At 40.0% G+C, this 17,545-nt stretch overlaps 1 protein-coding gene across 6 annotated transcripts in view; it reads left to right on the top strand.

The window, feature by feature from the left end:
• Nucleotides 1–17,545, top strand: part of PPP2R5C (protein phosphatase 2 regulatory subunit B'gamma) — an 86,420-nt gene that overhangs the window by 6,503 nt on the left and 62,372 nt on the right. For 4 of the 6 annotated variants that reach the window (XM_083518621.1, XM_083518623.1, XM_083518625.1 and 1 more), the window contains exon 3: nucleotides 5,879–6,041. In XM_083518621.1, the coding sequence (XP_083374747.1) occupies nucleotides 5,879–6,041 (163 nt within the window). Of the gene's footprint in view, nucleotides 1–5,878; nucleotides 6,042–12,633; nucleotides 12,677–17,545 lie in introns of all 6 variants that reach the window. The other 2 variants (XM_083518629.1, XM_083518628.1) reach the window with 1 other exon arrangement.

Below are 17,545 nucleotides of genomic sequence, written 5' to 3'. Positions count from 1 at the left end.
GGTGTGAGACTGATTTTTCTTTGATTGCAAGAGTTGCAAAAAGAGCAGGGAGCACTTACCGGAGGGATCCGTAGGAGGATGAGAGAGAGGCGCCTTTTGCCCTGTCCGGGCGGAGATAAGTGCTGATAAGTCCGTAACGTAGTCCAGAATCACATTCACACGGGAGCTCTCACCGGGGATCCACTACGTGGATGAACGACGCGTCTGCAGCCCTTGCGGGGCGAGGTGAGAGCTGAACGTTGTACATACGGGAGCACTCACCAGGGATCCACTACGTGGATGAACGACGTGTTGGTGAGTGCTGAATAATGAAAAACAGGCAGTCACACGGGAGCACTCACCAGGGATCCACTACGTGGATGAACGACGTGTAGGTGAGTGCTGAATAATGAAAAACAACGTGAAGTCCGAAGGCAGTCACACGGGGCACCAATTGTCGAGTTACAGCTCGGCATCCAAAGAAAAATCAGTCTCACACCAAGATAGGTTCCGAATTATGGCTGCTCCTAGGGAAATATGGCAGCTCCTAGGGCTAATGCAGCACAGCTTTTATTGTGTGAAATGTGTGAAATAGAAAGATACAAAAAATACAAATCAAGCAATTTGTTCTAGCCAGCAGATAAAGACCTTGGTACTAGACCATGCGAGCGATCAGGCTATGCTACGTTAGCCAATCATATGGGACAGCACGAGCTGTTCACGCGCTATTCATGCTCCAAGGATGCTTCTAGCTATGAGATCACCCTGTAACAATAAGAACTTTGCTCATGCTCTCATGTACAAGCAATCATTTTCCCACATTCTACAGATTTGTTCTTAAGGCTGCAATCATGTACACATTTGCCTGTACAAAAGTTCCATTGGGTCTTATTTTTTATGAAAGTACAGCTTTCTCATTTTATGTTTTAAAATGATTCGGTTTGGCATTTCTGTGTGCTGACAAATGCTGATTTCAGCACTTGGAATGTGTTACTATTGAGGCATTTTTAGGATGGGCATCTGTCATGGATGCTTTAGCTGAGATTCCTGCATTGCTGAGGGTTGGACTAGATGACCCTTGGGGTCCCTTGCAACTCCACAATTCTATGATTCTATAAAAAGGCACAGGGAAGTAATATGTCTGTTACTGTTAACACATTCTTTAATGCTGTTGTCAAATCTTTAGCTGAACTACTTAAGCAATGTTTTTAAGCATGATAGAAATAGAAATACTTTATTGTCACTGTGCCACTTGTTTACAGTGAAATCCCCCCCAATCTCTCTGTCCTTTTAAAAGTTTCCAAAGTGTGTCAAAAGTGTTTGCCCTGTTACTGCAGCCGGATAGTACTCAAAGGGGTTTGATGTAATAGTATGCACCTAGCCTCGTTGTATTTCCTGTATGCTGGTGGTGCAGCATGGGTGGTGCCCTGTTGCATCTAATTTTCAACGTGACCTGCTAGTGCTGCATGCAAGCAGACTTGCTGTTTCCCAGACGAGAATCAAATCAGTGGGGCAGGATAGATACTGTGCCTGTGACTTGGGGCTAGAATACTTGGCTGTTTCTGCCCACTTCCTCCGATGTACAGGGAGACTAGCTTCTGCTGTGCATGTTGGAAGAAGGGAGTGATTTCTGTGTCAGCTAGACATGTGTTCATATGATCCCTTGTGGCTCCCAGAGGAAAATCTGAGAGGAAAATCTGCTTCCCTCTTTATTTCACCAAAAATTATATGCCACTTTATAATAAAGAAACCTCTTTGCACAAATATAAAATAAAACATTAAAAACATTTGAAAGATTATTAAAACCATAATGGAAAAAGGGATAAAACACGTACCATTTCCACAGATTGAAGCGTCAGAGTGATTCTGCAAGTAAACTGGTGCTAAGCAGCTAATGCTTTATATACTAACACCTTGCGTTTGGCCCAGTAGCAAATGGGCAACCAGTGGAGATCTCTTTAAGCAGAGGTGTTTCTCATCTAGACAGCTTCTCATTCCTGTCAGCAGCTGGGCTGAAGCACTTTGCACAGTTTCTGGCTCAGGCACAAGGGAAGCCCCACATAGAGTGTGCATTGCAGTAATCCAGTCTTGAGAAGTTACCAATGCCTAAATTACTGTGGCCAAGCTCTTCTGGTCCAGAAATAAGCGTAGCTGTTGCATCAGTGACAGCTGGTATAAGATTTGCGAAGAGAAGGAGCTGTAGAGATAACCTATGTTGCTGGGGAAAGGAGGATGGAGAGAGAATGGAGAATTGACAGCGATGTGGCTGAACATATGGGCCACATTTGCACAATCAGCCAGGATACGCATGAGCGGTATGCACCCACACATCCCCGCTTTGCTGCTGCTTTAGTCCTCACTTTGTGTGGGTGGTGAAGCGACCCAGGAAATGAAGTTAGCCATGGTTTAAACTTGACTTCTGAATCCTATCTCATTTTTTATTTATTTTATTTTTACCATTCACACAAAGGGAGAATCGAATGTGGTGGAAAAGGAGCTGTCTGCATGTGCATACAGCTTGTACATATCCTGACTTAACAAGCCAGGATTTGATCATGCAAACAAAGCCATGGGGTGGCTAGCACCCACAGCAGATAATCTTTCGTTGCTAAAACCACAAGGACTGTAACATGCAAGTGTTTCTGCACTTAAATTGTTACTGGCAGAATAATTGTGCATATTGGAATGTAAGACGATAGGGCATGTACAATTAAATACTCCATTTTAAAAAAATTGTCTGAATACATATTAATCTGTTTTGTGTACATGTTCGTAAAAAGAAATTAATTATCAGCATACTGGGAACCATTTTAGTCTCCAGTATGAAATTGTGTCTCGTTATATGAAAATATATAGTGAGTGCATATTCTGAAGTGCCATTAATGGCTAAAGGTGTGATGCAAGAAAAGCGCAAAAATTCCTTGCTAAATGAATGTTCTGTGTGTTATACAATGCAGAGCTCTACCAGACTCTCCTGGCGCCATTTCTGATGGCTAGGGAACAAAGGGATACACAGAAACCATACACTTGGATGCTTCCCAGAAAATAGAATCAGCACTACAATCACATATGCTTACACGACGAAGCACAAGTTAATGGGCCAAAGGCTCAGTATGGAAGTTGGCTTCACTTAGCCTTCTTAACAGCAGCTATCTATTAGCTAGGTGGTAAATCTTATATCCATTCACCTGGTTGTAATGTCTGTGGCGTGCAAAAATCAAAGCTTATTTCAAAAGCAGAAATTGGGTGGTCTGACGCTTTCCCATGGCCCAATATTCCCTGGCTTAACCTCTCCACCTTTCTCTTCCCCTGTATCTGTCTTGAGTACTTTGGGCTAATTTTACGTATAATCTTAAGCCTTCTTTCTGGAAATGTACTAGCATATGTTGTTTTGTTTCAAGTGCTTGTGAAAAATGCCAGATTGTGAAGACTAGAGAATGTCCTCTATTCAAAGAACAAGGAGAACACAAGTGGCAGCATCCCACAAATATTTTATTTATAGACACCTATATAAATCTTACAATTTTATTTGAATTCATGGTGGTGCTTACTTTTATGTTATCTTCTCTGTAGATCTGAAAGCACTAGTAAAATGGGTAACATATTTCAAACATCTCATGCAACTTCTCTGAAGCCCAATTAAAAATGAATTCATGGCCAGGGTTGCAGCTGAACTTTTATATTCTGTTAGGCTGGAACTACATAAAGCGGGAGCTGCTTGGCTGATTCCAAAAGTAGAATATATAAAAAAGTGTGGTGTCGTTACACTGTTGAGTTTTTCTGACACCACAAGCAGCAACTAAGTAGAGCAGGGTGGGAAACGCAGCAGTCTACTGTTGTTTTGTGGTACTGGACTTTACCATCTAGGAGGAGAGGAGGCAGTGGAAAGCCGCAGTTTGTTGGTGCAGCAGCTATATCTGTTTCTGACCTCATCTTTTTTTAAGTACTGATGGTCACAATTGCATCATATCAGATGTAATTAGTTTAGAGTTGTCATTAAGTAGCCTTCTGTGCGCAGACCCTGCTCACAAGTGCCCAAAGAGCCTTTGTGGTGTGACTAATACGGTACACCTATTTACAATTCATTGAATATCCTTATTAAAAAGACACCAGGTTCCATGGATTCCCCCCCTTCCTTGCCTGAGGGCAAAGTATTAACTTGCATATTCCTTTGGGTCTACAGTACTGACAATATTAATTATGAGGGGGTGTGACAGCAGACCACTGTAGAAGGTAAAGTACACTAGTCACGAGAAAGAAAGTGTTTATTGGAAGAAAATGTAAACATAGTTCAGAGAGTGCATCCATAGTCCACTCTCTCCTGAGGTTAAAGCAACTTTTTCTTCTTTAGGAAATAGAGAAGTTCCATACTGTTCCCTTTGGGGTGGGCAGGAGCAGCAATGGGGGAAGAGTCTACTGATGCAACTCTACTTACTGTTAAGCCCCAACCCGTAAGCTTTTATTCAAAGAAAAATGCTAGTAGGCATTGATTTTCAGTTATACACAGGGTACTTTGATGAGCGGTTTTCCCTCTTTAAAATGAAGGTGACAGCAAAGTGTGTTAAAAATAGATGCAAGCTTGTTGTAAACAAAGTACTGCTTTTTGGAATCTGAAATGCTATGTGTACTTTACCTAATACCATAATGCAGGTACAAAGTAAGTTCTCAATTCTAATTTAAAGGTTCAGGAAAGTCAGCGAACTAACCTCTTAACAGCTGCTCTTCAAGCGTAGTTCTTTCTTCAAAGTCCATGGATCATAGACTTGCTGAACCTCATGGGTATTAAAGAGACATATTTAGACACTTTGCCTCCCTATCCTTTTGGAATGTGTATAGCAGCATGCAACATTAAACAAAGTCATTAATCATAGAATTGTAGAGTTGGAAGGGACCCCGAGGGTCATTTAGTCCAACGCCCTGCAATGCAGGAATCTCAACTAGATCATACATGACAGATGGCATCCCACCTCTGCTTAAAAACTTCCAAGGAATGAGAGCCACCACCTCTCATAGGAGTCTGTTCTACTGTCAAACAGCTCTTACGGTCAGAAAGTTCTTCCTAATGTTTAATTGGATTCTTTTTTCTTGTAACTTGAATCCATTGGTTTGGGTCCTATCCTCGAGAGCAGGAGAAACTCCATGTGAGAGGCATTTAGATATTTGAAGATGACTATCATTTCTCCTCTCAGTTTCCTATTTTCCAGGCTAAACATACCCAATTCCCTCATAAGGCTTGGTTTCCAGACCCTTGATCATCTTGGTTGCCCTCCTCTGCACATGTTCCAGCTTGTCAATAGCCTCCTTAAATTGAGGTGCCCTGAACTGGACACAGTACTCCGGATGTGTTCAGACCAAGGCAGAATAGCATGGTACTATTACTTCTCTTGACCTGGACACTATACTTCAGTTGATGCAACCTAGAATAGTGTTAACTTTTTTTGCTGCTGCATCACACTCATGTTAAGCTTGTGGTCCATCAAGACCCCTAGATCCTTTTCACATGTACTGCTGGCAATCCAGGTGTCCAATCAGATGTGCACTGTGGTTTATTTTTATGCTTTTGTGAAATAGACACACCAAGGGCCAAAAATAGAGGCTTCATAAAGCTTGCCTAAAGTAAAGAACATTGGTATTTTCTCAAAGATGCTTCCTTTCTGGATCATGTATTGGGTGTAGCAAATCTTACAGCACTTGTTACCTTTTTGAGACTGTCTTTTGGCATTATGGACTTGTCCCCTTTAAGGTTTTCTAAAATAGGTTTAAATATGTGGTGATAGCCAAAAAAGAAAACCCCTTCGGAGTTAGTGCTAATGGTATTGGAAGTGAAAACTATTGTTGACTGCTTTTATATTGTTTGACTGCTTCTGTTTAAGAAGTCTTAATTATTCTTTATATACAGGTTGCAAGCAAAAAATCCAGCAGCACCGTTGTACCTGCAACACAGATAGCTAAAATCAAAACACCTCCTGTACAACCTGTAGTGAAGAAAGAAAAGCGGCAGAGTTCCTCAAGATTTAATATTGCTAATAACAGAGAACTCCAGAAGCTGCTAGCTTTAAAAGGTATTTACTATCTTTCTTTCAGTAATCCTTGTCGTAGAAGCAAGTTGGTAATGAGTGAGTGAGCAAATTTCTGCAACTGCAGACTTCAATTTGGAGGGCTCATTTAGGCATGCACAGCAGAGGTTCTGACCTTTTCCCCTCAAAGATTGAGTCTTCAGGGCACTTCTCGAACTCGCCTGGTTTCCAAAGTGACTTGTCAAGCTGTGCATAAACTGCTGTTGAGAGAAGGTGGGGAGTAAAAGCTAGTGACCTTGTTGCGCATCCAGCTCACCAGATGGCCTATAGGATTGTAGCCGTGGGGCGCGAGCAGCAGATTACATTCCAAAATGCATGCGATAACATTGTGCATTGTGGTGACGTTGGGGCAAAAAATAGCTAAGAACTTCTTGGGCTCTTACTCAGCATGCATCTACTGTAGAGCCAAGACTACATGAGCTTTGGTTTATTGTGGGGCCCTGGGCCATTTCAGAAAGCAAAGCAAATGGGCTTCTACTGCAGATGCTGGCAGTGCAGTGAACTGGAGAACAGATGAAATTCACACTGTTGGCTATGAGTGCATGCCATTCCATAGGTGATGGTGGCAAATTTCCAGCTTGGCATTCATATTTCCCAGTTCATGAGCAGCGTCCAATATGGCTTTTAGCGCTTCAACCTCTGACATACCACTTTTGGCCCACACTATTTACGAAGCTTACAATTATTCTGCCTGGGCATATTGGCACAATAAAAGGTTATCAAATTCACACCAGTTGAACTGCCAAGGTTTTCCCCTATAGGTCTTGATGACGCTCGAGGTCCCTTCCAACTCTGCAATTCTATGATTCTGTGATTGTGGTTTTGTGAGATGCTGTATTATAAAAACTTGCCCTGCCAACACAGAACTGCAGTTTTCAGTTTTCCTTGGGAAGAGGGATTAATCCTTAAGTGAGTTTTGGAGATGATGCAGATTCAATTGTGGGTATTTCTAAAGTGTGGGTCACATACAAAGGGAGCAGGTTTACGTATTCTTTCTTTGCCATGAATCCATCACCTGCCGTGGTAGCTATTGCTGACCTGGATTTGAAACCACAGTTTGAAGCTGACTTTAAATCCTAATTGAGAGAGAGCCCTAGTCATTAGTGACGGTGGTAAATGCAAATACTGGTGTAACATTAACTACAGTTAGGTTTAGTTAGGCTGTTCCTCCAAGAGGAGAACATGTGATCCTGTGTAAAAAGCTTTGCTCCCATTTAGAAACCCTAGCATTTAAATATGGCACTTCATTTGATTTCGTGTTTTTAATATTCTGTTGGGAGCCATCCAGAGTGGCTGGGGAAACCCTTATAATTTACTTAAAAATAAGTAAATTTATAATTTACTTAAAAATAAGTAATTTACTTAAAATTTATAATTATAATTTACTTAATAATAAGTAAATAAGTAAATTTACTTATAATTTACTTAATAATAAGTAAATTATTATTATTATTATTATTATTATTATTATTATTATTATTAGACTTGAATTCAAGTATTGGAAAATGTCTGTGTACTGAATATCAAAAAGTATCTCACAAGCATATAAATAACTAAAGCAAAGTGGCTGGATGTATCTATGCAGTTCTATGCAATTGTGTGCCTTCTCTTTCATCTATGGTAAATGGAGGTACATTTGAAACATGCAAGTAGTATTTGAAGTGCTAGAAAGTTTAAATGTTAGGTGCATCCTGTATGATGACCAGTCAGTAACCTCACATTCCAATAATATTCCTCCTCCCTATACACTCTATTGCTATTTGCTTACTGCAACATCCTCTGGCTGTTAATGTGATGTTCCTTATAACTTAAAAAATAGGACGTTCTGCAAAACATCAAGTATCGTATATAACTTTATTCTAAATATGTTAAAATTAGAAACTAGTTGTGTAATCTTACATTTGTGTCATTTTGCTAATAGAATTTGGATCTCTTTATACGGAGTATAGACAATGGTTTTGAGGAAATTCTTCGAAACATAATCCAAATACATTTCTGTTGTTAACTAGTGCTGATGCAAAGTAATGGGGTTGGATTCTGAGAATCACAGGTGAAAGGATGGTTGTGGGAGGGGATTTACCAATTCCCTGCTCCCTACGAAGAAACCTCTGGAGTGTCAGGGGTCCACCCTGAACCACATAGTATGTGACATGGAGGAGAACTTGCCAAAATGTTTTAGAGGCATCTTAAGGTTTATTCAGGGCTGGGGAGTCTAGGAACCCCCCCCCCCAAGACTCTGCCTAGGTTTTACCCTGACAAGAGAAGCTCTGCACCCTCAAGTGTTTTTGCCTGGTTGGAACTGTCTTTGAACTATGGTAATGCTGCTTGTTCACCTGAATGGGCAGTGAAGGTGTGTGTGAGAGAGAAAACCTTTAGACTTTTACATGACTGGAATGTAGTGTATTATGCAAAGGTAAGAGTCACTTCCATTGTTTTGCCTATTCTGACCCTGCCCATTTTTGCTTCTGGTTTTATCAAATCGCTGACATGTGGCTATTAGAAAGTTGCCCATGAGAGAAAGTGGCCTTCAGACTGAAAACAGTTCCCCATCCCTGGGTTAACCAGCCTTAAACACCTCAGGTGTCTTGAGACAGGCATTTTAATGTTAATTACCTAGCTCTGAAATAGCTGGGATTAAATGCAAATTTGATGAAAATTATCTAAAACATGTGAATTTTCCTTTCCTTTTCTTTTTATTCTAAGCACTTGCGCTCATTGGATTTTGTCTTGGACATAATCCAGTGAGCTGAAACATGCCTTGTACCACATCAGTACTTAACTACGCATTGCATTATCCCTCCTGCAGGCATTTGCATTCCTCTTTATGGTACGACTGGGAAGTCTGAGGGTGAAGTCTGAGCCACACATAAGCTGTTGCTGGTTCCTTCCTTGTGTATGACTAGCAGAAAGTATGTGGCGCTGCCCAGGAATTTGCAGAAACCAAAAACTGCTGAGATTTTTAAATGGATAATGCAACTTGCTAGTTTCTAGGGCTGTGTCCAGGAGCACTCAGCCCCACCCAGGGAGCACCTGCCCCTGCGCAGAATCAGTGCAGGGGGTTGGGCTAATGTTTAACTGGTTTTGTTTAACCCTATACTGTCAGGAAGGGGGGTGGGAAGGAGACATTGTGTCTCCTTTCTCACCCTCCCAGCTGCACTGCAGAGAAACAAGTGTTCTTCTGGAAACATTCTGGCAAAGCAGACCCCATCAGCCAGCAGGACTGCACCCTTGGCAGCCAGCTCCTGCACTGCTGATGCGCTGGGCCTGCTTATCATCTCCCTCCATAAACAAGAGTGAGAGACTGACTCCAGACACTGGCCCAATATGTGAGCATTTCTTCTCTGCTCGTCTAGCAGATTTTACCAAGTGATTTTAGTTCGTTTTAATTAAGCACTTCAGGGTAACCAATTGGTGCCTTGGGTGGCTGCCCTTCATGACATTAGAACAGTTAAAAGGACAAACTTTAGTGTCTTGGTGTTGCTTGATTTTAAACTACTACTTGATAGCTGTAAATATTAGAAAATGAGAGTATGTAACATCTCATGGGTATAGCATTTGGTCCCAATGTTTAACCTAGCTTCATAGGAAGAGTGGAGCACTTGCAGTCTCCATCAATGTCAAGGATACTACAAATATCTTCAAAACTTGTATACAGTCCTTCAAAATTGAGAAATAGGCTTGTTCTCTTTCCTGCATAAAAACTAATTTCCCAGACCAAGCAAGAATATTTGTGGAGTATTCAAAACTGAATTACTCAGATTACTAGTAATATTTGCATACAAAGAAAGAAAGAAAGAAAGAAAGAAAGAAAGAAAGAAAAGCTTTGCAGTATTCCTTGTGCTGCTTTTGCAAAAATCCTGGAGTTGGGTCTCTAGTACTTCTATTTTACTTATGAGGGGCCAAGGAAAAGAATTAAATTTACCAAGGCTGCACAATTTCTGGTAGCACTGGAATTTGAATGCTGGTATCTGAATGAATTAGGGAGGTTTTTAATGTTTGGGGTATTTGTGTTTTAATTTTGTTGGAAGCTGCCCCAAGTGGCTGGGGCAATCCGGTTAGATGGGAGGCATAAATAAATAAATAGGATTATAAAAAACTTTTTTAAGAGTCAGGCATTGTTTTATGTACACAGATTGGCGGCATTCATCCAGAATTTCAGGCAAAGATTATTTAGTTGTGCTTTATTTATTTTGTAAAAAAAAATTATACTGCTTGATTGTAAAAAACTTCAAAGGAAATCATGAAAAATTCACAACCATACTTTAAAACATGTAGAAGTTAAAATACTAAAATAGATTAAAACTACTTCTACTTTCTGAACATCTGGATAGGCTTGACTAAACAAGAATGTTGTGGATTGAACCCAAAACCTTCTGCATACAAAACACTGAGCTATGCCAAACTATACCAGTCACCCAGTAGCACCATAGAATTTATTGACAACCATAGACCTTTGCACATTAGTACTTATTTCAAGGGAAGCAACCCCACAAAGTACTATACCAAGCCAGGTTGTGAAATAACATACCAGAACTACCATTACTTGTCTGCAATTTCCCAACTTGAATAAAGGTCTTGTGAGTAACTCTACCATTGTCTTTTTTTTAAATGATATTTATTAGAAGTTTAAGAATTACAGAAAAAAGAAGAAAAGAAAACAACAAAAAATTTGGCAAGACATACATTACAATACGTAAAAAGAAAAGCATAAAAAACAATACAACAATACAGCAAAAAAGAACAATAACATTAAAACACACATCCAATGTTCCATATCTTTATCTTTCATTTACTTGTTTCATCGACCTCCACACACCTCCCTTTTTGTATTCTAATTAATTGTTTCAGCAAATTCTTTCCATCTTTCTCAATTTTTGTTGTATAATTTATCTTAACGGTCTAACCTATTAATTAACTCAGCAAATCCTTTCCATCTTTCACTATATTCTGTCATTCAATTTACCTTAATTTATTTTAACCTTATCTTACCATAAAAAACCTTAAAACTTAAAACTTATTTGTACATGACTCCTTATATCATTTCTACTAAAGCCAAATAGTTTCATTCCAACATTTTTCCTAATACGCGTTAATTTTACACTAATTCTCAAAATAAATTTTTAAAAACTTCCTTCCAATCTTCATCCAACATCTCTTCTTCCTGGTCTCGGGCTTTGTCAGTCCTTCATGTCCATTCCATCTAGTCCATCAACCTGGTGATCTTATGTCCGAGGCTCTTAAGTCTTTTCCATGTCCCTTCTGCAGATCTTCTTCTTGTTTATACCTGCACTTTACTTTGTCTTTTGTTGATCTTTTTCTTAATTTCTTTTCTTTCTCATTGGGGAGTAAGTCTCGGGGGGACTCCAATCCAAAAATATCTCCATCTCCCCTCAGCAGATCAGCCCATTCCCCACAGTCCCATTCCCCACTGTAATCCAGAAAGTATTTAAGAGCATGTTTCAAAGTCCCTCCAAAATTAAGAGCCCTCACAACTCCAGACCCCCCCTGGTCCACTCCAGATTCAAACTTCAAGAACAATGGCTTATGCTCCTGCAAGGCCTCGGGTCTCTCCATTTGTGTTACTTGAGGTTCAACAGCAACCTCCTCCATTATCTTCTGCACTTGCACTTGCCCTGTCAAAACAGGTTCCTGGGTTGGTTCCTGAATGGTTTCTATATGGGTATGCGCCGTTTGTCCAAAGTTTTTGACTGCAACAGTCATCAAAACCATCTTCTCATGCATCTGCTCCAGCAAAGCGCTTGTCTTGCAAAAAGCAAGCACCAAAACTTCTTCTAAACACATTTTTATTCAAGGTCAGAGTCTGGTCTCAAGATCCTAATCTCCACAGCTGTGAAATCCCCAGATCGACTCCAGCAACAATTTAACAAGCTCCCTCTAGAGGAGACAATTTCTATTTGTATCCATCTTTTGAAAGCAGGACCAACAAAAGAAAATTACTTTCATTTTTCAAATATTTTGTTTCTTTTGAATGCAAAAGGCAACATTGGAATCAATTTGTTTCTCTTTTTTAACTATCTGTCAAAAGACGTTCCATTCACAGTCAATGAACTTCCCCATAAATTTCTGTCTCTGACACCCCGTTCCCAGGTTTGAGACGGTGGAAATTTATCTTTCTTTACTCTCTCTCCTGCAGGCTTGAACAATAAAAAATTCCCCCCCTTTTCTCCTGCTTTCAAGAGGGGTTTTGGTGGTAATAACTGAAGGAAATTTAGAACTTTATATACGACTTTCCAGACTTTAGTTACAGATAGGTAGCCGTGTTGGTCTGCCATAGTTAAAATAAAAAAGTTCCTTCCAGTAGCACCTTAAAGACCAACTAAGTTAGTTCTTGGTATGAGCTTTCGTGTGCGATGGCGCTAACCTGGAAGTCCTCTACCATTGTCAGAGCTGCTTCTTTAATTTAATTTTAAGGAAATCTGATATTTAGAGGAGGACTCAACTTTTAGTAGATATAATCTTATATGTAGTCAAAAGGCTTTACAATGTCTGTCTTGCACTTTTTAAAGTTCAGCTCACTATTTTCATAGTTTGTATTGATTGCCCTTTTTGAATTCAGGACTTGGAAAATGGATACATCTTTCATAGAGATCTGTGTCAAGGTAGGCATCCACTAACAAGCTGCCAGTTGTGTCTCATGGGCATAAGAGCTTCTGTTGATAATGGCCTTTATTTTAGCCTTTGCAAGTGTATGCTCAGCATAGAGCAGACTTCTGTGGTGTTTTTTGAATAGAATAGATGCATGTGATATGCGACTGACTGACTGCTTAACTCCTTTTTGCTAGAGAGTCTGCAGTGCATGCTTATCAGCCGTCTCTTGAGTTCAGTCAAAAAATTTTTTGGAGAGAGGTGACAACAAAATGGATTTGTATTTCCAGAGTGGAGTATATTTATAAAGCTATCAGTGTGCATGAGGTTTTGAGGTTTCTAAAATAACAAACAGAATGCTAATATCTGGGACAAAATCTAAAACTGGAACTATATTCCATGAAACTTAGAATTTGAAACTAATATTCTTCAGTATTTGGAGTGGGTTTTGTCAGTCCCCCCCCCCCCCTTTTAATTCCAGCTAGCTGTATAATTGCATGACTTTGAAGACTGCTGATATTCTGGCAGTTTCTGCTTAGTTTTTCTTTAAAACCTGCAGGCAATGTGCATCTTCCTTAAATGTCAGAAATGGTTTATACACTTCGGAATTCTGGAAGATGTACTGAAATTTAGTTTGAAAGATGGCTTCCTGGAAAGAATCTTCACCTTACCATGATTTCCTTCTCTTTCAAATAAGAACACAGAACAAAGTTTGAGTTAAATTATTGTGCCTTGCTGTCATTCCAGCAAACCTATTTCCTGGTTCTTTTGTTAAGTTAAACCATAGTTAAAAACAAACTATGGTTTAACATGAATGTGCAGCATTCATGTTGGTGCACACTTGTGAAAAGCTTTTACTTCACTCCTCCCCTGCCACACTTATGAAAACAAGCCAGAGTCTGACTTGTCCTGACTCCAAGCTCAGCCTCATGGCTTCTTTCTCTCCACTATCCAATGTATATTAAACAGAGGGAATAAATTACCGTATTTTTTGCTCTATAAGACTCACTTTTCCCCTCCTAAAAAGTAAGGGGAAATGTGTGTGCGTCTTACGGAGCGAATGCAGGCTGTGCAGCTATCACAGAAGCCAGAACAGCAAGAGGGATTGCTGCTTTCACTGCGCAGCGATCCCTCTTGCTGTTCTGGCTTCTGAGATTCAGAATATTTTTTTTCTTGTTTTCCTCCTCCAAAAACTAGGTGCGTCTTGTGGTCTGGTGTGTCTTATAGAGCGAAAAATACGGTGAACTGTATCGGTATTCCAAGACAATTTTTCCAAGGTTTTGTAAGTGAGTTCTGATTAAAAGGTTTGTATGCAGCACTTGAGTGTACCAGCATGAGCCTTTTTGCATGTATTTGAATATTGTGACCTAGTTTTGTAAGTCGCATCCAATCCTATGCAACTTTTCAAGCCCATGCTTGAACTTTTAATGGACTGCAATTGAGGGAGACAGGAAATCGTAGGACCAATATGGACTATGTTATTCTTCTCTGGGATGGGGCAGATAAATCCTCAGTGCCTTTATTTTAGCCAAAATATTTCTAACTCACCTTTCTGCCCCATAGGGGACTCCCAAGGCAGCTAACATAACAAAACTTGGAAACATACTTTTAAAAATGTTTTGATAAGATTTGTGTATAAGAAAACCAAGTAAAACACTTCAAGCAAAGGGGGATAGCCATTCTGCTACCTGACAGACCAAAGGCACGCTGAAATAATGCAGTATTTGCTTGACATTTTAAACACTTAGATGAAGAGGGCCAATGAAACCATAACTGATAACACACTCTCTGCCAGCTGTACCCATGCTTGAAGCAAAGCCTCCTCATGACTATTTAAGCAGGAAGAATTATGTGTGTGGATACTATCCTTTAAGTGTACTTTTAGTGTGTACGCGTTTCTAGTGAGAACGAAGTGTCTGGGCACAGAACCTTTCCACATCTCTCTTTAGAAAGTTCCCTGCATTCCAAGACCTAGTTTTCATGCTTTGCATTCAGTGCAGCTAGCTGTATGGCTGCAGCGCCCTTAATTTTCAACGGTACTAATCTTACAAATTTTCATGCTTCAAAAAGTGATGCTGCTCATGCACGTTTACTTAGCAGTAAGCCCACTGTGTTCAGTGGGGCTTACTCCCAGGAAAATGTGTGCCGGTCATTAAGAGAACAAAGGAGAGGGGGCTCTGTGCCAGATACCAAAACGTGGTGCCCGTCCTTCAACTGAGATAGACAAAGGCAGAATTTAGAGCAAAGTTTGCTGTGATGTGAGCTAGAAGCAAAAGCAGCAAGCAGAGGGTCAGCGAGCAATGTTTGATTTCTGTTTGAATCCAAGGCTGTGGCTAGGGGAGAAGCAAGACTCTTTTGAGGTGTTGATGCTGTGAACCCCTTCTCTATTGTACGCTTAGGTTGCACATGTGTGTAAATAAACCATATATCATTAAGACACCACAGTCTGCTGTGCCTCATTCTGAAAGGAAACACAAACCCTGGATAAGTGCATGGAACCCCTGGAATCTTGCGTCACTCAGAGATTGGGCTGGATTGCAACAACATGAATGTGCTGATGTAATAATCATAATAATTTATTTATTTCTGCCCCGCCCATCTGCCACTCCAGGCAGCTCCCAACAGAATACTAAAAACACGATAAAAGATCAAACAGGGCTGCTTTCAGATGTCTTCTAAAAGTCAGGTAGTTGTTTATTTCCTTGACATCTGATAGGAGGGTGTTCCACAGGGTGTGCGCCACTAGCAAGAAGGCCCTCTGCCTGGTTCCCTCTGATGTGGGAATCACTGGTGCATTCCACTCCTGGCATGGCAGGAAGGAAATAAGCCATAGACTGGCTTGCTATGTGCAAGGCATGTAACAACAAACCAGTCTGGGTAGAAACAAAGTGCCTGCAGATTCAGTACCATACATTCCCCAAGGTGCACACTGTGACCACCACCTTCTTGAGCCCTAAGGAGACAGAAAAAAGTTTGTTTTCCCACAAACACACTAGGCTAGTACACCCAAAGCTAATGCTTTCCCTGAGCGGTCTAGACAAGCTACAGACTGGGATATAATGTGTCAGTGCACTGTCATCTGTTGAAAGAAGAAAGCCATTCCTATAGTGTATCGCAGTTTATTGATTTCTCAGTAAGCTGTGTATAGGATTGCAGCTGCAGTGCAAATGCAGTCTCTCTTGAACAGCCATCAAAAGTCATGTAGATGTACGTATATGTAACTGAAAAGCTTACATACCATAGGTACAAAAAAGCTTACATACCACAAGTTGGGATATTTCCTTACTCCTGTCTCTGGTGGCAAAATGGGGGTTTATACTTGGAATTTCTCGTTTTTATAAACTGGCTAGTTCTGGCAAGATTGTCCTAACAAACCAGGAGAAGCACTTTCCCTCTTTCTAAAGTCTGCAAAGTTCATTTAAAGAAAAAGTCATGGATTTCAACCTGTGTGCTCCCCTGAAGTATTTATTATAACTTGGGTTTCCGTGACCTCTTCCTGAACTTCATCTCTATTCAGTCTTTAACTTGGAAGCAATAATTTGATAATTAGTTGCTTCCTTTCTTTGACCTAATTGAACATCTTTACCAGCACACTTAATTTCTATTTACATAAGCTGCTCATTATGCAAGGGCTTGCCCCATTGCTAGGCCAAATTTCTGCACATTGACTCCCATCCTCCCTAGCTAGCAGGACTAGTGGTCAGGGGTGATGGGAACTGTAGTCCAAAAGTTTGGGAAACCCTGCTTTAGGGGAAGGATGGTAAAAGGCTAGGCACAAATCTGGTGTGGCCCTTAAAATGTTGATTTGGGAGCCTAGAAATAAGAAATACACTTTCTACCTTATTTCTACCATAAGTCTCTCTATCTGAAAACAAGCAGCCGTCATCCTTTTCTCTGGGTTCATGTCCTTTCGGATATACATCTAGACTGAAACTCCATTAAGTTCAAATTTTTAAAAGGGAGTTTTACCAAATGTGGCTTTATTATTGTAACCTGTGGCATCCTATCAGTTTTATTGGGCCTTTGTATGTTTCTGGTGTGGTGTAGTCCTTGGTTTTTAAAAGGTTTTTATAGAGTGCTACTGATTTCGATTGTTTTGATTAGATTGCATATATTTATTTGTATTGGGAATAATTATGGATGGCTACCCCTGTGGATTTTTGTAACTGAAATTGCTTGATATTAATATTTAGTCATGTCCTATGAGCTCAAGAGTTGGACCTCAATATTGCAATAAATGGCTCTGCTTTGTGGATTATTTTAAGATGCTAAATAACTGTCAAATACTCATTCTTACAGATAACCAGATACGGTGTTTTTTATACAAATAAAGTTACATCTGCCACATTCCCCACCCCTAGGCATTTCTGGATTTTTTCAAGCCCTCTCTACTTCTATTTATTCTTTGCAGCCATAACTTTTGCAGTAAATCTCATGATTCTAAAATGCTGCTTTTCTTACTCAGATTGTTTATAACAACCATCCAAACATGTTACGGTTGATACCTGCTCATCTTGTCACATATGCATCAGTTCCTGTTTTCCACTATACAGTACTTTGATTTAAGAAGATTTTGAAAGTTGTTTTCCAATTGTAAACTTGGAACACTTGAAAAAAGAACAGGCTTCACAGGGCTGTAAAAAAAACAACAGTATAGTTATTTAAGCTATTTTTAGAATCGGGACTTCTAGATCTGCACATAGAGCTGACTAATTTTCTCATGGGTCTTAATAAAATAAGCGAATCTGGCCATCTTTGAGTTTTTGAACTAGGAAAACATCGTTAGGAATATGAATCTTAAGTATGGGACTAACCTTATATAACTTGGAAGGAAGGAAGGAAAAAATCCAGCCTCTCCACTCTTCTGACATCAAAGCCCCCGC

Source organism: Podarcis liolepis, assembly GCF_965112155.1.
Source record: "Podarcis liolepis genome assembly, chromosome: 1".
Lineage (NCBI taxonomy): Eukaryota > Metazoa > Chordata > Lepidosauria > Squamata > Lacertidae > Podarcis > Podarcis liolepis.
Note: the sequence above shows the minus strand (reverse complement) of the source record. Positions and strands in the feature narration are given on the sequence as shown.